The 21,879-nt window shown below is 48.3% G+C and overlaps 1 protein-coding gene across 3 annotated transcripts; it reads right to left on the reverse strand.

Moving 5' to 3' along the window:
• Positions 1–693: 693 nt before the first annotated feature.
• Zfp334 (zinc finger protein 334) lies at positions 694–14,745 on the reverse strand. 3 transcript variants are annotated; one of them, XM_011239500.2, is made up of 5 exons: positions 14,391–14,745; positions 13,356–13,418; positions 9,669–9,828; positions 9,121–9,213; positions 694–8,313 (listed from the first exon to the last, which is right to left on the reverse strand). In XM_011239500.2, exons 2-5 carry the CDS (start codon positions 13,368–13,370, stop codon positions 6,512–6,514), a joined length of 2,070 nt encoding a protein of 689 aa, XP_011237802.1. In that variant the 5' UTR covers positions 13,371–13,418; positions 14,391–14,745; the 3' UTR covers positions 694–6,511. The 3 variants fall into 3 exon arrangements, with proteins under 3 accessions (XP_011237802.1, XP_006499440.1, NP_848498.2); XM_006499377.4 differs by having other exon boundaries at positions 694–8,316; NM_178411.3 differs by having other exon boundaries at positions 3,866–8,316; positions 9,669–9,795; positions 14,391–14,689.
• Positions 14,746–21,879: the final 7,134 nt, after the last annotated feature.

Consider the following 21,879-nt stretch of genomic DNA (forward strand, 5'->3'; position numbering starts at 1 on the left):
CTCTGTCCCCCCACCCCCACCCCCCATTCCTTGCCATTTTTATACTATGGTTCTGCGCACCTTTAAGGAGCTGAGACTTGTACTGAGCTGGAATTTATATCCCAGTAAAAGACATGGCCAACGTGTCTTTGCTGTCATTTCCAGTCTGGACACTGTATTTTTGGGCACTGAGCGGCATCGCCCTCCCACACTGTACTCCTGGGCGCCGAGCAGCACCCACCTTTCCGGCAGTGCCATTTCATTGTGTGGATACAAATGCGTAGAAGTCAAGGAGGATGCGTGCCGACCTTCTGACGTGGGGACTGTGACTGTCAATGTTGACTGTCAACTCGACACAACCCAGAATCACTGCTGCAATGGGCCTCGGAGGAGTGCCCTAACTGGGTTTACTGAGGTGGGGCGCCCACCCGGGGTGTGGATGGTACCGTTTCCTGTTTCCGTGGCTGGGCCCTAGACTGGACAAAAAGGACAGAAGGTGCTGAGCAGTGAGCCTACATCCACCCCTTGCTTTCTGCGTCCATACCGTGCATGTAACGTGGCCAGTCGCTTCAGGCTCCCATGCCCTGACTCTATGGATGGTCGGCACCTTGAACCATGAGCTAAATAATAAAGTATTTTCCCTTTAAGCTGTTTTTGTCCAAGTATTTTTTTTTTTTTAATCACAGAAACAAGAAAAGAAGCCAAGACACAGACTGATGGCTGATATCTTACTTTTTATTGACAGAAGTGAGTTTATTTGGCATATACGGATGAGAGTCACATAAGGATGCTTTGATTGACAGTGGGCCCATAAGAGTATATAATGGAGTGGAAAAACTCCTATACCCTCGGATTGTGGCTTGTTTATGAGACGTCTCCCATAGGCTAATGTGTCTGAATGCTTGGTCCCCACCTGCTGGTGCTGTTTGGCAGGTTATAGAATACAGGAGGTGGAGCCTTACTGGAGGAAGTGGGTCACTGGGGGTGGGCCTTGCAGTTTTATAGTGCATCACCTGACTCCATACCCTGGCTACCAGCCTCTACATCTTCCTTGCCATGGAGGACTGTGTACCTCTGGAACTGTGAGCCAAACCTTTTCTCCCTTCACTTGCCTTTAAAGGATACTTTCTTACAGCAAGGAGCAGTAACTAAGTTGCGCAGCACCTCTACTGGGCCTTTTCTATTTAGATACACACAATCCTTACAACTGCATACAGTACCCAGCCTGGTGCCTCTCTCTGCCATAGCATATTGTACTGGTCTATAGCTTGTAATATATAGCTTAGGTGTGCAGCAGGTGACACTCCACTCTCTGGCCTTCTGGAAGCATGCTCTCAGAAGACAAACAGCCTCAGAAAACCAGCAGTGGTACTCAGTCCTCAGCCCTCTCTAGTACATTCTGAGCTGATGGGACAGCTTTGAGGGGGAACTTCGTGGGGGACTCAGGGCAATGCTACACCCTGTCCTTCCAGTCTCCACTCTAACTTGGGTCAAGTTGTTCAGTGTCTGAGAGTGTGACACCACAGATGGTTTCACTTGTATGGAACACTCACTCGCATCATGTGCCTGGCTTTGTCATTTGACGTTCACATTTTCTTCCTGGCTGCTCGGTCTGTAGATTTCACACCGAGGCCTGAGACACGGGCTCAGTCATGCCACAGCTTCCCCACAGTTGCCTACAGTCACACCTCTGTGTATATACACATACACGGCAGGCGGGCAGGCTGTAAGTCTCAGCGGTTTCTGGGAAGAGGGAGAAGAGGAAGAGGCAGCTGTGCCTTTGGAGTTAGAGTCAGCAATGAATGCCTGCAAGCGGCTGTAGAGCTCTGCTCTTGACTGAATCTGGAATGACACAGGACCTGAGAGAGCTCAAACCCCAGCAGAGAGTCACTGACTGGGACATCCAGATATCTGGTGGCCAGAGAGCCCTGTTGATAATAGTCCCTGTGTGGGGGGCGTTCTGTGGGGTCTGCAGGCATCAGGTGCAGCTTTTGAACACTTCACACTAGATGTGAAGGATCTGCTGTATAGGTGGAAGCCAAGGCTTTCCCAAGTAGTCCCACTGACTTCACACAGCCCACAGACATAGAGGCGCTGTGCCTAGTTTAGAGAATGTCTGCTAAGCTAGCTTCCCAGTAAGCCAGGAAGATGAGATCGCCAAGTGATTTCAACATGGGCTGCTGACTGTATGCAGTCAGTGGACAGTGTCAGCGCATTCCTGCAAACAACAGGGCACTCTAAGGCATCGCATGAAGACATTAGCTGAGAAAATAGACACTTTCCTAAATATCCAAAGACTCCCCCCAGTGGGGTGCCACAGAAGCCAGCTTTATACACAAAGCAATAGGGCAGAACTGAAAGCTGTCAGCTCCATCAATGGCTAATTTCTAAAAACTCACCTCCTGCTCTAAGAGAATGGCTACTCTCTGCCTCACGGGCAGAATAGGAGCAATTACAACAGCAGTCCACAAGCTCCCACCCTGCGGATGAATCAGCAGGGCAACACCACATCTATCATTATAGGGCCTCCCTGTGCGCCAGACTCCAGCTCAACTCACTGCCCCAAATAGAACTTCCTTCCATCCTTCTTATCTGGGAGGAGGAAGCCTCTTAACAGATTGGCCTGTAGAGAATTTTCTCGATGTGTGCCCAGCTCATTGGGAGTGGGGCCATCCCCAGGCAGGTGGTCCTGAGTGATATGAAAAAAAAAAAAAAAAAGAAAAAAAAAAGCAGACTGGCCAACCCAGCAAGCAGCGCTCCTCCATGGCCTGTTCCAGCTCCTGCCTCCAGGTTCTGCCCTCATTTACCATAGGTACAGACTGTAAGCAGGAAGAGGAAATCAGTCCTCCCCCCCCCCCAAGCTGCTTTGGTCTTGGTGTCTTTATCACAGCAATGAAACACCTCCCCCCCCCCAAGCTGCTTTGGTCTTGGTGTCTTTATCACAGCAATGAAACACCTCCCCCCCCCCAAAAAAAAGAAATCAGACACATCCCCTTCAGAAAGAGTTTCCAATTGGCACATAAACATGCAATTGCCCTGATCTTTAACCCTTCATTTGGATGTGTGTGTGTGTGTGTGTGTAGAGATGACTTAGCACTGGCTGCTCTTCCAAAGGACCAGAGTTCAATACCCAGCATCCGCATGGCAGCTCACAACTGTAATCCCAGTTCCAGAGGATATGCCACCCTCCTACAGACATACAGGCAGAACACCAATGCACATAAAAATAAATATTTTTTAAAAAAACTTTTCATTAAAAAAAATACATTTATGCTGGGTAGTAATGGCAGCACACACCTTTAATCCCAGCACTCAGGAGGCAGATCTCCTGTGAGTTCGAGGCCAGCCTGGTCTACAGAGCGAGTTCCAGGACAGCCAGGGCGATACAGAGAGCCATGTCTCAAAAAATAAAAATTGCATTTTCTTGTGTATTTGGGGACCAGAGTGTGTGGGGGACACGAGGACAGCTTGCAGGAGTTGGTTCTCTTCCTGTACCATGTGGGTCCCGGGACCAAACACAGGTTGTCTGGCTTGGTGGCAGGTGATGTTACCCCACACCATCTGGAAGCCCCTCAGAGTCTTTATAGATGCAGTAATAATCGCTGGGGAAGGAGACTAGCCAGTCAGGCTGCTGAGCCGTCTGCAGGCTCGGCAGGGAGGTCCAGGGCTGCAGCTTTCACCACCCGAGCTGGAGGGGGATTTTGATAAAGCAGCTGCTTCTGGGCCATCCTGCTCCTGTAAGCAAGCCCTCACCCATACCCGCTAGTAACCCCAATAAACTCACTGGCTTACCGAGCTGGACTTCAGTGTAATTGTTACTTTGGCCTGGCATACTTTCTTTCCTAGGGTGTGTTGCATCTCCCCAGTAAAAGTCTCACACAACAAATATCTACCGTCATTTTAATCTGCTAAACATGGGGTACGTCTTAGGGTACCAATAATGTCCCTCCAGCCTCTAATACTTTCAATGTGACCTTACGGAATAAGGCTTTTACAGATGCCAATCAACATGAGGTCACGTGTAAGTAAGGTGGGACCTTGATCAGACATGTCCTGATAAAATGGAAACATAGACAGACATCCGCAGAGACGACAGACATGCACAGTGAGGAGGAACAGGCGTAGTGAGGACAGAAGCAAAACCTGAAGTTGCATTGCCACAAGCTGTAGGAAGACCACACGGGAGAAGCCCAGCCGGCCTCCAGCGGTCAGAAGGGAGCAGGCTCGCAGCACTGGGCCTGACAGGTGAGCTGAGAACCGTCACACTCTTCTGATCAGTGTGATGGGTTCTTGTGGCAGCTGTAGGAAGTCCACAGACCTACATGTCGCCATTCCCTTCAGCTGCTTTTAAGGATTCTCTTCCATTTAGTTGCTTTAGATTTTTTACGTGTCTTCAAGTTATTTCTTTTTAAAACAACTTTAAAAACTGCACTGTTGTCTGTGTGCTTGGGACGGCAGCCCACGTACAGTCAGAGGACAGTCCTGCGGAGCCGGGTCTCGCTGTCCACATTTATAGGTGTCCCGGGTTGCTGGCTTGCAGAACAAGCGGAGTCCTCTCACTGGACCCTCAAGTGTCACTCTGATGTGTCTTGTGACTTTCTGTGATTGGGGCTCTCTGACCTTCCATTTATGGACTTAAATATTTCTCACCAGACTTGAAAAAACTCTCTTCCTTGGTCAAACCAATAATGGGAAACAATTCCATAATCACAAGATTGTGATTTGTCTCATAAGTGGCAAGCAGAAGGCACAATTAGACAGCTAGGTACAGATCTTCAAAGAGCAAAAACTACCTCCACAAGACAGCTCACCAACATCCTCTACAAGGAGCTGGGAGTTTTCTAAGACCAAGCGAAGAAAAGTAAGTATAGGGAATGCACTTTGACAAGTGTGGTAAAAATGCTTCAGAATCTGATCAGTGAGTTTTAAAAACACTTTAAATCTTATTTATTATTTATGTGTGTATGTATATATGCATGTATGTATTTGTTGTGTGTGTGCATGTTATATCACACTTGTGGAAATCAGGGTAGCGTGTAAGAAAATCAGTTCTCTCTATTACGTGAGACGGAAGGTCTGAACTCGGGTTGTCAGGCTTGCCAGCAAGCACCTTTGCTTGCTAATCCTTGTCAGGCCTCTATCAGTAATTTTAAAAGCAGATGATAAAATTGTATTTGCAACAGCAAACCCAAATCTTTTAAGTAATTATTAAAATTTTCAGAAAAAGACTACTATTGATATATACATATATTCCTGTTTCAGCATATATTAGTATATATCGAATACATGTGCATTCACAAATATGTATTTACCTTACTGAAGGATATAAAATACAAACTGAATAAACAGATAATCTTGTTCATACTGGGATTTCTGATGGGTCTCAAACAAGGGGCATCTTTTCTTACCTAAGAGCCCAACACCACAAGCGGAGGCAGCAGACAGGTCAGAGTGACACTCATTATCAAAACTAAGCTGGACAACACAACTTACGGCAGCCATGCCAAGGGCTGATTTGCCAGCTTAACCACAGGCAAGGCCCATGACAAGATACCCAGTGGCCCTTCTCACTTCATTGTCCTAGGAAAAGCACAGCACATCAGAGAGCAGGGCTGGCTCCCAGGACCTGACATTAACCCACCACGAATGGCAGACATTCTGGCTAGATGCACATATCCACACTACGTCATTCTATTTGGCACCATGGAGACGTTTTCTCAGAAGCTGACAGGTAAATTCTAAATCATACCCCTATGGACATGTTCATTAAAAAAAAAAAATCAAGATATTTTTGAAAACACTGACATAATCAAACCACTAATACAACAGAGGTATTTAAAACACAAACAACACAGACACTGTTTTGACTCAAACACTCCCCAAATCCTCTTCACTATTCAAATCTGCTCACTTCATTTTTGGTTTTGCTATGGTAACTGCGGTCACTGTTTTCTTGGCTTACATGGAAGCTCAAGGAGGCACTTACAAGCCACCTTGTGCCTCTTATTAGAAAACCAATGACTCGGCTTTAGCAAATGCTTACTGCTGTGTGGGAGTCGCTACAGGTAGGGAAGTGAAGGGTGGCTCGGCTGACTCACCTTTGCAGATGAAGGGATTAGGGCCTGTCACTAGACAGCAGCGACAGGGGACAAACAGGCTATGTAGTCTGAGCTGTTAATACTGTAAACTCATAAACAGACACTGCCCAGTTATCCCAGGAACAACTGGTAATGATCTGGAATCAACACTGGCCTCACGCCCACATCATACGCTATGCAAATTAACTGGAGGGAGAGCAGGTAGGACTTAGTGTTTGTTCCGTGGTTTGAAAGGGAGGCAGGCACACCTGGTGTAATGTCTGAAATGCCGAATGTCTTCACAGTTAACAATGAGAGTTGGACGTCGTCCGTGTAAGCCCTCTGACTCCGGCAGAAACTCGTCAGTAGTAGTCCCCGTGCTGACAAGGCCTTACACCTTTATGTGTAATTCAGGATTTGGGCACCTCGTAAATTATCTGTTACCCTGCTGGAATTTACTTCTTGTGAGTTTTCTGATGTAAGAGGAAGTTTGATTTGTGGCGAAATGACTTCTTACACAGGTTACATTCGTAGGGTTTCTCGCCCGTGTGTATTTTCTGGTGTTCAGTCAGCGTCCAGAGGCGGCGGTAGCTCTTGCCACATTCGTTGCAGGCGTACGGTTTCTCCCCGGTGTGGATCCTCTTGTGCACGGTGAAGGCCGACTTGTGGCGGAAGGACTTCCCACACTCCTTGCACTTGTGCGGCTTCTCGCCGGTGTGAGTCCGCTGGTGCTCCGTGAAGGAGACCTTTTGGCAGAAGGTCTTCCCACACTCCTTGCACTCGTAGGGCCGCTCGCCCGTGTGCGTCTTCTGGTGGTGCCTGAGAGCTGACTTCCTGCAGTAGGTCCGCCCACACTCCTCACACTCGTAAGGCCTCTCCCATATGGTTCTCTTGTGCGCGAAGCGGCGGGAGCTCTTGTGGGCTGGCCGCTTGTGGTCGTGACACTCGTGCACGTTGTCCTTGGCGTCCGCCCTCTTCTGCTCGCTGCAGTTGGGCTTCGCAGCGGATGCTCGGCTCCACTTACTAAGCAAGCCATGCTTCTCTCCTGTGTGGGTTCTCTGATGGATGGTGAGCGTGGACTTCAGGTAGAAAAGCTTCCCACACTCGGGACACTCGAAGGTCTTCTTCCCTCTGTGAATGACCTGATGCGCCACCAGGGCAGACTTGGTGCACAGATACTTCCCACACAGGCGGCACTTGTAGGGCTTCTCGCCGGTGTGACTTCTCAGATGCACGTTGAGGGCCGACTGACAGAAGAAGGTCTTATCACACTCCTTGCACTCGTAGGGCTTCTCCCCCGTGTGGATCCTCTGGTGTGCTGTCAGGGCGGACAGACAGAAGAAGGTCTTCCCACACTCCTTACACTCGTTGGGCTTCTCGCCCCGGTGAGTTCTTTGGTGCACGATGAGGTACGACTTCTTGCCAAAGGCGTTGCCACACTCCTTGCATTTGTAAGGCTTCTCCCCGGTGTGGGACCGGAAGTGCTCAGCCAGGGCTGACTTCCGGAAGAAGGTCTTGCCACACTCGTTACACTCGTAGGACTTCTCCCCTCCGTGAATCCTCTGATGCACGATGAGGGCAGACTTGTCGATGAAGGCTTTGCCACACTCCTTGCACTTGTAAGGCCTCTCTCCGGTGTGAATCCGCTGGTGTCGAGTGAGGCTTGCCTTTATACGGAAAGTTTTCCTACAGTAATTGCAGGCGTAGGGTCTTTCTCCGGTATGGATTCTCAGGTGGACAATGAGAGTGGACCTCTTTGAAAAGGTCTTCCTACACTCGGCGCATTCATTCCGCTTCCGCTCAGGCTGCTCCTCCGACCTCGCAGCGCCGGCTGACTCCTGTTCACCTTCACGATGCTCGGAGGGCTGACTTGCAGACTGCGTATTCTGTTGTTGAGTGAGACCCTCACCTTGACCCTTGACATCCCTAACTTCATTACGTCTGTACCGTTTTGCCGCAGAGTGACTTCTGTCAGCCTTGGTGTGCAGAGCTGGCTTTCCTCGCCCATCCTGATCAGCAGCTACTTTCCCATTGGCTTTGCTTGGCTTTGCAATGGTTTTTTCTGAGTTATTTTCTAAGCCATTTCCGCCAGGGTCATATTTATGGAGTGTTTTTCCCGAAGAAACACTATTCATGTTGAGAGGAACTGTTTTCTCAGACAGATTGGCCTTTTCCAGCATTGGTTTGCTATTGACGACTGAAAACTGCTTCAAATGTTTGTCTTGTGTTTTCTTGTCCTTCTCTAAGGGCTCATCATCTTCTGGAAGGAAGGAACAGAAGTGACATTGATATGTGAGTTCTGTGAACCTCTGACAATCTTACGGGGGCCAAAGCTTCAGCGCTGGCTTTCCAGCGTTAAAGAGATTAAGGGTAAATGTCTCCCTACTTTATGGAAACAAAGCCACAAAGGATGAGAGAGAGGAGGGGTCAGGGGACAAAAGCAAACTCGTCTACACCAGCTCACTAAACCAGGTCAGAGAAAGCAGAAACTGGCAAGAACATAAGAGCCTTGGACGCCGACAGAAACACTGCAGCAGGGACAGTCCCCAATAGCTCTCCATGGCTGACCTGGTGAGAGGACAAGGACCTGGTGTGAACTAAGTGGAACGCACGCAGCATGAAGCAGGATTCCGGGAGCCAGGGCTCAGAAGCAGTAGGAGGGAGGGGCCGACTGGACATCTTTTCAGTGATGAGAACTCTGGCATTTATGCAAATGCAACGAAGCAGGAACCTCAAGTGGGCAGTGAGGGGCACGAGCTATATCGCAGTAAGCAAGACATCTGGTGGGCATGTGGGGAAAGATGAAGGAATCAGTGCACAGTGAAGGCACTTGCATTCCATGGATAGAGCACTTAAAGCCGAACGCTTTTATACGCTCAGTTAAGTGACCAGACTATCTGAGGAGAACACTGTAGTGTCTATGAGAGCTGGTTTCCCCATCCATCACTTCTAGAGCTCTAGGTCCTAGAAGATTCCAGAAGAAGATCATATAGGTGCCTGCTGTGGTCATGGACCAGCCTGGACTCGAGTTCTTCAGTTTTACCCACTTGGTCATCACACTTACCTGCGTGGTTCTGTCGTGACAAGTTTTCCACTACCCAGGGCTCTTTTCCTTGCTCCAGTTTTAAGATCACATCTGGTTTGCTCACATGAAGCCCTGTGAATAAGAAACAGTATGGAACCTGAGCCAAGCTCTGTGGACATCAAGGACTAAAGGTCGGGGAAACGGAGCGATGGAGATGCCTTCTGCTAGCTCAAATGGGGCTGGTACAAGTTGGTGAAGAGTAGTGTGCACGCATGCACATGCATATGTGTACAAATGGTCACCAGCTTTCTCCCCTGTGACAGAAGTCACTACTGCTGTGTTCTCTGACACAGAAGAAAGGCTGCCCCTGGGCTCTGGGTGGGGGCTGCACTCACCCACCTCGATGAGGCTGCCCCTGGGTACTGTGTGGGGGCTCCAGTCACCCACCTCGATGAGGCTGCCCCTGGGTACTGTGTGGGGACTGCACTCACCCACCTCGATGAGGCTGCCCCTGGGTACTGTGTGGGGGCTCCAGTCACCCACCTCGATGAGGCTGCCCCTGGGCTCTGTGTGGGGGCTGCACTCACCCACCGCGATGAGGTTACTGTAGGTCTCCAGCATCACATCCCTGTAGAGGAGACGCTGCGCAGGGCCCAGACGTTGCCACTCCTCGCGGGTGAAGTCCACAGCCAAGTCCTTGAAGGAGATTGATCTCTGAAAGAGCAAGTTCCATCTGAGATACTGGACCTGAGCAACAGCGATGAGGAAGAATAAGAAACATGAGGTGGGCCCCACATGGCCAGTGTCTGCCAGAGAGATGCTTCGGGCAAGAAAAGAAGAAATGGCTAACTTAAATGTGAATGAGTGCTTTAAATGTGCAGGCTTATACCGTGTCCTGGGACTCCTGGATTACTGACTTGCTCTTGCTCTGAAGGAGCACCCAGTAGGACAGGTGACACACGCAGGACTGCACCTCAGGCAGGAACATACATGCTGGACAAAGGGAGACTTCTGCGAGTTGATGATTTTAGTCCTCACAGAAAGTACATCTTGCCACAGCGTGTTCACTGAGAAATACACTTAGGAAGCACACACACACACACACACATATACACACACACACACACACATACACACAAACACATACACACAACACACACACACATACACACACACATGACAGTTGAAGAGTGACCTTTGTAGGAAAGAAACCAGGGGGCAGGCAGAGACAGAGGCCCTTGAGCTTCCAGTCAGTCATATAGGTTTCTGCTACTGCAACGCATCAGGAAACACTCTTTCAATGTACAGACGACCTAGTGTGGAAGCCATACTGTAACTCCAGGATAAGCAGTATGTGAATGCCAATAACCATGTAGACGCCAGGAACACGTCATCGTTTGCTTATGCTTCTGGCCAAGAGATGAACATGACGATGACCCCAGGGGCTGCCAGAATGCACCCCACCGTCCACTCTGGAGAACACAGAGGGGCCTGTAACCCCTAGAGCATCAGGACAATGTGCATTCTGGAGGTGACACTCGTGTGTGGGTGGTGGCAAGCCACTGCCTCTGGGTCCATCTTGCCTCGGTGGCTCAGTCTGGTCAGTGCCTGGTTCACACTTTGTCCGTGACCTTTTCCATTCTGCAAACTGCTGCATTTAGAGCTAACAGAGATCATGTGTCCAAGCAAAACTGAAAACAGCTGGCATACGGTCCCCCAGAAAAGGCTTGCTGCTCCCTATATGGAAACATGGGAAACAGCTAAAAGGTCCAATCAAAGGGGAAGACGATCAGGATGCCCTTCCACAGGGCGCTTCAGTGGGTGAGGGACGAGAAGAGTCTAAAGGCACCGACCCTGGCAGGTGACAGCAGGTTTTGGAGCTCATGGAGGAGACTGGTTATGGGAACAGTATCTGAAGGCAAAACGCTACCGTCTCTAGACTGACACGGAATGAGCTCTAGGCGGCACCGTGAGGGGGAAGAGGCGCAGCGATAGCTACCGTGTAACGTTATGTAAGAAAGGAGAGGAGAGAGATCACATAGTAACAATATCCGTGTAAAACACAGAAAGGGCCATGAGGGATGAGTGAACTTGTCACCTTCAGGAGGAGGACAGGAGAAGGGAGGAAGGGAGGGAGGGAGGGAAGGAGGGAGGGAGGGAGGGAGAGAGTAACAGCCAGGAGAAAACGCAACCCTGAGGGCAGGCACTTCCCCACAGATGTCTGTGGACTCGCCTGATTCCACTGTGATGCTTCTCAACTCCCCAAACCCAAGCAGCCAACAGGCACACGCTATGGAGGAGAACCACAAATCACACAAACAGCACCACACCTGGCTGGACAGGAAAGCCAGTCCTCCACCAGCTCCATCTCCATGAGCGCAGAGGTGCTGGCTTTTGCCAAGCCGCAGGTGCAGCATCCGGTACACACAACACAGTGATCAACACGCAGCTGTTAAACGAAAAGTCTGGAGTGGCAGGAATGAAAGAAAAGCAGGAAAAGGCCAGGAAGTACCTGGCCTTGTTAAGTCAAACCAAGAATGCTGGACTTTCATCTTGTACTAGTGTGGACCTGCTCGGGCAGTGTGGCATCGAGACGTTACAGATGGGTATTGCTAGCAAGACAGGCAAGTGTGAACAACACACTTGAGAAAGATGTGGATAGACCATGGGGAAATCTCTGACAATCCCAAAGACAGGAACTGAGGTCGGGGAAGCAGGCCTAGAAGGGAGGTAGGGACTGACTCGCATGAGACCTTCACAAGGCTTGACAACTGCCTGTGACAGGAAACAAGGAACAGGAGGACCAGACACACACCTCGTTTTCTTCTTCTCCCCCTCCCCACTTTTGAGACAGTTTCACAATGTAGCCCAGGTTGGCCTCAACTCATGGCAATTCTCCTGCCTTAGCTCCCTGAGTCCTGGAGCTGTAGGCCTCAGTCACCACACCTGGCTTATTTTCTTTCTAGCTTGTGGAAGGCTTAGCAGCGTCGGCAGAGAACAGTGAGGTGGCTGCACACTGAACAGAGGTGGGGACATTATTTCTGTTCTGCACCGGAGAACTCCAAGAGCCTTCTGCAGACCGCTTGCAGAGAAGTACAGCAAGAGAATTCACCCTGAGAGTCTGACAGGAAGGAAGATTTCAGCGGTGAGAGGGTTCCAGTTAAAACTCTAGATGACACAGAGGAAAGCAGAGAGAAGACTGGAATAAGCACACAATGTCGGTGGCAGAGGCAGGTGCAGTGGGTCTAAGAGAGGAAACAATTAGCGAGTTAGAGAGTGGTGTGAAAGCTAGACATGGTTAGAGGTACGGTCTGGGGAGAGACAGTCACACTGTAAGGGCAAGGGGTTTGGTGAAGCACGGAGTAGAAATACTAAGTCTGAAAATAAGCGAATGATCACTGATTTTGGTCACAACACGGGTCGTGGACATGGAGTGAGTTGACATTAGAGAAGCAAGTGAAATAGTTTTATCACAGGATCTAAAGTCAAAGTGTGCCCCGAGCTGCCTGTTTTAAAAGCAGAGCTGAAATACTCAGTAGGCAGAAGGAGAATTATCAGCGTGAGCCTGTCTCCTCTTTACAGTCACACACACACACACTTTCTAAAAAGGCACCAGAGATAAAAAGGAGCAGCAACAGGCACCATTTGAGGCACACGTAACCCACTGAGTGCAGGTTTTATCATTACACTATGGAGAACGATCAGAGGGCTGTCTACACCTCTGAAAATAGATTAGACATCTGTAACTATGAGGCCTTGCCAAGCTGTAAGTCAAGGGAATCTACAGCTGCTGTTGGCAAAGGTGATTTCGCATCATCTGCTCATAGATTCTCTAAGAACATGTTTATAAATAAATGATGAAAAACCATGGTAACAGCCTACTTCCTACTACTTGGGTCTTTGTCATACAACCTAAACAAGCCTACCGGGGTGAATAATTTCTGTTTATTATTTATCCGTTTGTTTATTGTTTTTTTCAAGACAGGGTTCTTTGTGTAGCCCTGGCTGTCCTGGAACTCTCTATGCAGACCAGGCTGGCTTCTCACTCAGAGATCCATCTGCCTCTGCCTCCCAAGCGCTGGGATTAAAGGCGTGCTCCAGCACATCTGGCAATGCCTTCTGTTTATTGGGGTTCACTTCTCTGGTACTGATCTGCTTCCCTTACTTTCCCTGGCGCTGCCTTTTTATACACGTCTACCACATCCAGATGTACTCGCTGCGGGTCTATGAACAGCCACTGCCAACGGTGGGACGTGAATCCCTCGGTGACTTACCTGGGTACTGTCCATTTCCAGGCGTTCTCAAGAAAGGGCCAGGAACCACCGGTGATCCAAGGGCTGGGTGAGGAAGAACAGGGAATGTGATCAGCAGACTGGCTAGCAGCTCGACAGTGACTCACAGACATGCCCTGGAAGGAAAGGACCCTTCGACCTGCGTCATACAGAAAGCGTCTGCGGAGGGAAGGCCCAGGGCAGTTTTGAATGGACTAATCAGAGCTTTTCTTACTGTGTGAAAGGAAACAAAGGTGTGAATTGAACTACTGTCTTATTCAGGTCTCCTTAAAAAACAAACAACACTTCAGAGTTCATATTAGATCATATCAATAAGCTCTAGTATATATGAAGCCTGAAAGAGCAGGCCAGCAACTCTGAGATTCTATCAATCAATCTATCTATCTATCTATCTACCCTCTAGTTTTTTGGGTATCAATTATCTATCTATCTATCTATCTACCTACCTACCATCTAGTTTTTTGGGTATCAATTACCTGTTTTCCTACTAATGCATTCAGCAGATGAAATCAGAAAACCAGACAGAGGGAGTGAGGGGTTTAAGATGCGTATCACTCTGCTCCCCTCCCCCAAGCTTAACTGCAGTTTCATGAGAGGGAGGCCTCTGCTTCAGTGTAGCAGAAGACAAAGCCCTGGCCTTCGAATCAACACACCAGATTTCAATTCTTGGTTCTGGCACTAGCAAACTACCTAAATGGTCAAAATAGCTGCCTTCCTCACTTGAGAAGAAGTTCGACTCTCATAAAAACCCTTTCCTGTAGATACTCTTGGGTCATTCTTCTATATAAAGGAAACCAGTAAACTCCAGGATGGTGATGGACGGGGTTTGAGCAACTCTGGCGAAACAGAATGGGGACTCTAATGAACGACACGCATTTGTTCGAAGTGATGCAGAGGCCTTTTTCTCAGCCATGGCTGGCATCCCTTCCCTCCCAAACGAAAGACCCGCCAATGAAATCAGACCTGCTCATTCCCTCAATCGCAGCTCAACCCTTAAGCAGCCCCCCGAAGCTTTACCGGGCCAAGGGCATCCGCAGGACTGCTGGGATCCGCTTTTTGCACGCACACACCTCTCTCCTTCCCAGGCTGCCCGCCCGGAGGCCTGCAGCCCCGGGGGCGCCCGCTAGCCTCGCCCGGCCCCTGGACACGCGCAAGCCTCCGCGGGCCCCAGGAAGGCGCTGGTTCTTCTGATCCTGCCCCGGAGTCGCCACCCGGAATTCCTCTGGCTCAGGGGAAACCTCGCTTCTTTTGTAGCTCCCAGAAGGCCCCAGGCAATTGTGGCGCACAGAGGCCCCTCGAGCCTCGCCTGGAAGAGCCCCACGAAACGGAAACGCATCCATAGAGCCTAGGAGACCGCGCATGCGCAGAGTCTCGGAGCGGCCATTCCCACGGTTCTCCAAAGGGTGCTGTAGTCTTTCCAGGACTACATTTCCCACAGGGAGTTGCGGCCCCCACCCAGCCGATAGCCTCTGAGGCGCTAGGGCTTTAATCACAGTAATTTACGAGTAAAAACCATGAGTACAAGAAGAAGTGTGAGAATAAAAAATTAGAGCTCTGTAAAGAAATTCCAACAGTGTATTAAGAAAAAAATAATAACCAAACAGTTGTAAGCAGAATAAAAATGTATCGACGACCTTCCCAAAATTACAGAAGAGACCCCCTAACAAAGAATCAAACCATCTCTAAATATCTTAAAAGAAAATAATCGCCATCCTGTTTATTACTGACTTTACTGACAGGTGCATACTCTCCTGCCAATTTTACAGAAGGAGAAGTCACAATAAGTAATGGCAAAATATTTTAACAGTATAATATTTTCAATTTTTATTTTATTTTATTTTATATGTATTGATATATTGCCTGCCTGCATGTATGTCTGTCCACTACTTGCGTGCTGTGCTTGGTACCCCGTGTCTAAGAAGGCCAGAAGATGGTATCATGTAGGTGCTGGGAATTGAACTCTGCTCCTCTGCTATAAATCACTGCGCCATCTTAACAATATATTTTAACATGACCAATTATATTTAATCCAAGTAATATAGAAACTGCTCTTCATCCATGAGGACAAATTGAATACGTGTATATATTTTGTTTTATTTATTTTTTTAAAATATTTATTTATTTATTTATACACTGTACACTATAGCTGTCTTCAGACACTCCTGAAAACGGCATCAGATTTCGTTACGGATGGTTGTGAGCCACCATGTGGTTGCTGGGATTTGAACTCAGGACCTTTGGAAGAGCGGTCGGCACTCTTAACCACTGAGCCATCTCACCAGCCCCCGTGTATATATTTTAAAAGAGGAAAGCTATGGAATATCTTAGTCACTGGAAGGCCAGACAGTTTCTGACACAGTTATCTGTTATGTTTAAATACCAAAAGGAACTTCGAGATGCAGAGGCTGAGAGATAGCTCTCAGTGAGCCAGACTTCCAGGGATTCAATGCTTGTATACTGTCTCCCACATCAAACGTGGCCATGATGTAATTTAAATAAAGGGGTCATAAGAAGGGACACTGCAGGCTTCAAAAAGCAAACCTGATATCCTGGCAGTCCGGTTTGTTTGCGGTGTTCCTAGAGTTTGTGTATGACTTTAGTTAACTAGTTACCAGAGATCAAGTGGAAACCAAAAGAAGCAGAGAGGCAATGTGGAGAAAAGGCAAATATTTCCCAGAAACCCAGCCATGCCTCCCCTTCCAGGGATCCTTGTCAAGACTTCAGATGCAGGGAGTGAGCCACCCTGAACATTGCATGCAGTTACATTCTTGGGTGGCCTCAGTTGCATATAGACTCACATAAAGCAGAGCCACAAAGTGCATACCTGTAAGCACACACAGAGCCACAAAGTCCGTACCAGTAGCCTCATAGCACGGAGGAAATAACCAGTTGCATCATTTTAAGCCACCAGATTTTGGGGGTAGTTTGTTATGGAGCAATAAATACATGGTGGGTCTGCAAGATGTTTCAGTAAATAAAGGCATTGCCAACAAACCAGATGACCTGCTGTGGGTCTCAGGGGTCCACATGGTCGAGAGAGAGGACCCAGATCTGCAAGCTCCATGTGTGTGCCGGGCCATTCTCAGGGGTATGTACCCGAACCCATGCCAAGTCAAAAGAAAACTGAAATGACTTTGGGGAAAGATAGATTTTAAAAGCAAATGTATGGGGGAAGGGAATGCAGTTGGCTTCTAGATATAATAAGTGAAAGAGTGGGCTCAATTATTAATAGTGCTTCTAGAAATAACTTCAATTTAGTATTTTTTTAAGTCAAGTAAGGAACAAGAAAATTAATATAGAAGATTTGAAAATGAATTAGAAATTAGCCATATGGGATGGTTTGAATAGGCATGGCCCACATAGACTCATGTCTATGAATGTTCGGCCCATAGGAAGTGGCACGACAAGGAGGTGTGGCCTTGTTGGAGTAGGTGTGACCTTGTCGAAGGAAGTATGTCATTGTGGAGGCGGGCTTTGAGGTCTTCTATGCTCAAGCTACACTCAGTGTGAACACAACCTCCCTCTGCTGCCTGTGGATCAAGGTGTAGAACTCGCAGCTCCTTCTCCAGCACCACGTCTGCCTGCCTGCCTGCTGCCGTGCTTCCTGCCATGGTGATAATGAACTGAATCCCTGTAAATTGTAAGCCAGTCCCAATTAAATGTTTGCCTTTGTAAGAGTTGCCTTGGTCCTGGTGTCTCTTCACAGCAATAAAACCCTAAGACACCATATAAATGTATGTGGATATATATATGTATACACACACACACACACACAAACACACATATATATATTTATATACACATATGGATATGTTATATATGTGTACACACACACATATAAAATGGCCAATAACACTAAGGATCCTAGAAAAGAAGTAATTAATATTTTAAAATCACATACACTTTGGCAGACAAGCTTGGTCATGGAATTGGAAAAACGTTCCTCGTCTGGCCGAGTCGGCTGTCTCTCTTGCAGAGTTTGTAGCACACTTGCTGCACGTGAGTTGAAGCTCGTGCCCTTTATCCTAACAGCTCAGGAGACTATGAAAGAAATAGTTGAACTTCTGTGCGAAGATACACATCAGCAACAGTCTCAAAATGTTTTGCTTTGATTTTGAGATGGCGTTTCTGTATTTAGCCGAGGCTCACTTTGAATTTAGGATTGCCTGTCTCTGCCTCCCAAGTGCTGGGAACCGATCTCAGTGATGGACAAGGTGCCACAGCTGCACCTCCAAGCCCCAGGGGATGGTTCTGGGACACACCGAACACTTCAAAGACTTCCTGGCAGACTCAAATCCCCCTTGTCTGTAAGTGTTTTATGAAAAACACACTTGTGTCCTCTCCCTTCTCCCCCTCTTTTTAGTCCCCATTCCCGTATGGATCCTGGTGAGTTTTTAAACCAGTGAGGTTTCTCAAAAAACAAAAACAAAAACAAAAACCCAGCTTAGGCTTGCGCCAGAAAGATGGCTCAGAAAGCAAAAGCACTTGTGGCTCAAGCCTGAGAACCTGAGTTCTATTCTCAGGACTCACAATGGAAGAAGAGAATTGCTTCCACAAAGGCATCCTCTGATGGCCACAGGGCTGCTGTGGCCAACATCTGGGCACTTCACCTACACATATACATTGTATACACTCACAATGGGAAGAATAACAAAGTGAAATGTTTAGATTGGTGAAATAAAAGAGGAAAGAGAGGAGGAGAAGAGAGGAAAAGGAGGCCAGTAGGATGTTGGGACAGGAAGACAGCAGGCAGGCAGGCAGGCAGATGCTCGGATCTGCATTTCCCCACAGTAACCACTAGATGACAGAAGACTCCCCAGCCAACTTCCCTCGGAGGCTCGCCATCAACTTCATTAGCTCGGCTGCACAGTCAAGAAGGCCTGCTGATTGAAAGCACTGAAGCCGGCTCCAGTTCTCTCTGATACTTCAGACAGTATATCCAGATGTTGTTAATGTGGATCAAGCAATTTGAAGGGACTCGTGGTTTTTTCGTAGCCTCATAAAACCGGCTCCTTTTTTTCTGATAACACTTTTCCACTGGGGGACTACCCTAACCTTTACTCAAGAATGCTGTATAGGGTTTCACAAGCTATGCACTGCACTGCACAGCACCAGAGGACCTGCTGATTTCCACTGTATGAGAAGAACCCACCAGACAGAGCTTTACCCAACCTGTAATTCTGTCAAGGCCACCCACAGAATGATGGGGGCACCTTATTACCCTAGCCAAGGTGCAGGCAGGCACATGACTCAAACCATGCCATGAACCTGAACTTGAACCCCAAGTAGAATGGAGGTTATTTCAGTCTGGCATGGGTGCTGTAAAGACTGCCCGTGATCCCATCTACAGGCATCTCCAGGGCTCTGCTGGCTCTAGATCTTCCTGACTCATACAGCTCGCCCTGAGGGCTGCTGAGATGCTTTCTGCTGGCAAATAAAGATCCCCGTGAGTCAGTATGGGCTTGCTAAGATGGGAGCTAGCTGTCTGAGGCTTCACACTAGGATGAAGGCAAGATCAGTACTCAGGAGGCCTGTTCTGTTACATTTATTTACTTGGTTATTATAATATTTTAATTTACTCTTTGGGGATTTCATGGATATATACGAAGTATGTACAAATCCAGTCCGCACTGCCAGTAAGTGCATGTGGTACCATCTACTAGAACGTGGGCAAGCCTACAGGAGCCACACCCCTGAAGAAAAATTATCACCCCCACCCCAGTAGCCACTGACTGCCAATAGCATCTCAGCTAGGAGAGTGAGGCCGCATGTGCCCCTCCCCAGTCCATGCCAGCATGCTGATTGGTTTCTTTTGTGTAGGCAGCCACAGCTGCTTGAGACTAGGTGTGTAATGCTTTTACTTACCGTGTGTGTGTGTGTGTGTGTGTGTGTGTGTGTGTGTGTGTATGCCATGGTAAACATAGAGAAGTCAGAGGACAAAGTCAGGGAAGTTGGTTCAATTTTTCCACTGTGTGGGAGTTGGGACTAGAGCTCAGGTTGCCTCAAAGTGTGCCCCCTGCTTCCCACAGAGCTGTTTAGATTCTGTGGTCCCTGAGGTGGCTGGTCTGTTTGCCCCAATTCAGGTGCTGACATCCTAGCTCCTCAGGTAATGGTGTCACGAGATGGTTTTGAGGGTTCTTGTGGTTAGGCCACCATGGATGGGTTAGTGACCAGGTGAAAGATGGCCTCTGTTGTCCTCTTTCCCATCTTAGCTGCCCTGTGGCACTCACAGACTGGCAACCATAGTCTGTTTGTCTAGTCAGGAATTATTCTCCTTTTTGTTTTCAATACTACTGGATGTATTTAATTCTGAGAAATTACATTAAATATAATAATCTTATTCTATACCTGGAAAGGAAAATATATGAACCCTTCCCTCTTTCCTTCTCTTCCCCCCACCCCATTGTGTGCACAATTTATATATGCTTGTGTGTGTGCAGACAATGATCCTGTGCGTGTCTCTGGGAATGTGCAGGGCACAGCATACATGTGGAGGTCAGAGGACAGCCTCTGGTGCCGGTCTTCCCCTTGATTGAGGCTGGCTCTCCCCTTTGTTGCTGTGCATTCAGAGCTAGCCCTCTGGTTCTCTCCCTTTGCTGCTGTGCGTCTGGGGATGGCTGTGTGGCTCTTCTGCTTTTCTGCTGTGTGTTCTGAGCTGAGCTGGAATCCGAGCATTTGGGTGGAGTCGGGAGAACCAAGATGTTCAAGGTTATCCTTGCCTGTATGGTGAGTTCGAGGGTAGCCTGGGCTACATGAGACCCTGTTCCAAATCAAATACTACAAGATGAAATAAGCAAAGATAAAAGAAAGAAAAATACCACAGACAAAGCAATTTATAGAAGAAAGAGTACATTTGGAACTTAAAGTTCTAAAGGGTTAGGGTCTATCTTAGTCAGGGCTTCTATTCCTGCACAAACATCATGACCAAGAAGCAAGTTGGGGAGGAAAGGGTTTATTCAGCTTATACTTCCACACTGCTGTTCATCATCAAAGGAAGTCAGGATTGGAACTCAAGCAGGTCAGGAAGCAGGAGCTGATGCAGAGGCCATGGAGGGATGTTCTTTACTGGCTTGCTTCCCCTGGCTTGCTCACCTTGCTTTCTTACAGAACCCAGGACCACCAGCCCAGGGATAGCACCACCCCCAATGGACCCACCCACCCTTGATCACTAACTGAGAAAATGCCTTACAGCTGGATCTCACGGAGGCATTTCCTCAACGGAAGCTCCTTTCTCTATGATAACTCCAGCTTCTGTCAAGTTGACACACAAACCCAGCCAGTGCAGGGTCCATGGCCGTCATGAGGAAGAGCGTGGCAGCAAGCAGGAATGGTGTTGGAAGAGTAGCTGAGAACTCACATCTCAAGACACAACCTGAAGGCAAAAAGCTACCTGGAAATGCTGCAAGGCTTTGATATCTCAAAGGCCACTCCCAGCAACACATCTCCTCCATCAAGGCCACACCCCCTAATCCTTCCCAAACAGTTCTACCAACTTGGGACCAAGTATTCAAATATGAGTCTCTGGGGGGGAGGGTGAGCATTCTGTACCACGGATGCCAAAGAATCCAGCGGAGCCACAGTCACAGGGACGTGGTTCATCGCCTGTGTGTTTGTGGTACTGATGTTCTGAAAATGAACGTGAGCTTCAACAGTTACACAGGCTTTGGGGGTAAGGCTCCTTATGTTTCCTTCTCTGCTTTCCTCGCCCCGCCCTCTCCACGGAGCCAACCCCTTCCTGCAGTCTTAAGAACACGTGACTCTGTTTTACCGAATGGGGTATAGCTTGATGGCGTCCCAGAAGTTTTAGTATTATCGTTATTATTTTGTTGCAGGGTATTTGATCGCATTGTGAACCTGGAGATTATGAACTGTAAACATCTGTTTCTAGTAGTGGCTCAGCCTTTTATCCTAGAGCGCTCTGTTTACTGTAAACAAGTAGGGGCGTGGCTCAGCCCTGGCATGCACCTTTAATGCCAGAGCTATATAAAGTCAACTCTAGGTCAAGAGGCAGAGCAAGCCACCAGCGGACAGAGGGAACAGAAGTCTGAGCTGAAGGGCATTTAAGACAGCATGGAGAAGGAGGCGACAGAGCCTTTCCTTTCTGGGACGTTGTGGGAAGGTCAGCTGGGTGCTCTCTCTGCCTCTCTGAGCTAGCTGGCGTTCACCACAGCCGCTGGCTCCTGAGTCTTCATTGGTAAAACTGAACAGCTGGGGTTTGTGCTTTTATTTATTTTATTTTGGGTTTTTCGAGACAGGATTTCTCTGTGTAGCCCTGGCTGTCCTGGAACTCACTTTGTAGACCAGGCTGGCCTCGAACTCAGAAATTCACCTGCGTCTGTCTCCCAAGTGTTGGTATTAAAGGTGTGTGCCACCATGCCCCGCGGATTTGTGTTTTTAAAACAACAATTTTACTCTGGAGGACTCATGGCCACACATGGGTAACCAGAGGCCAGGCTTATGAGCACTAAACAAAGGTGTCTCTTCTCTGAAATTCAAAACTGGGCAG

The sequence above is a fragment of the Mus musculus genome, chromosome 2 (genome assembly GCF_000001635.26).
Source record: "Mus musculus strain C57BL/6J chromosome 2, GRCm38.p6 C57BL/6J".
In the NCBI taxonomy this organism is placed as follows: domain Eukaryota; kingdom Metazoa; phylum Chordata; class Mammalia; order Rodentia; family Muridae; genus Mus; species Mus musculus.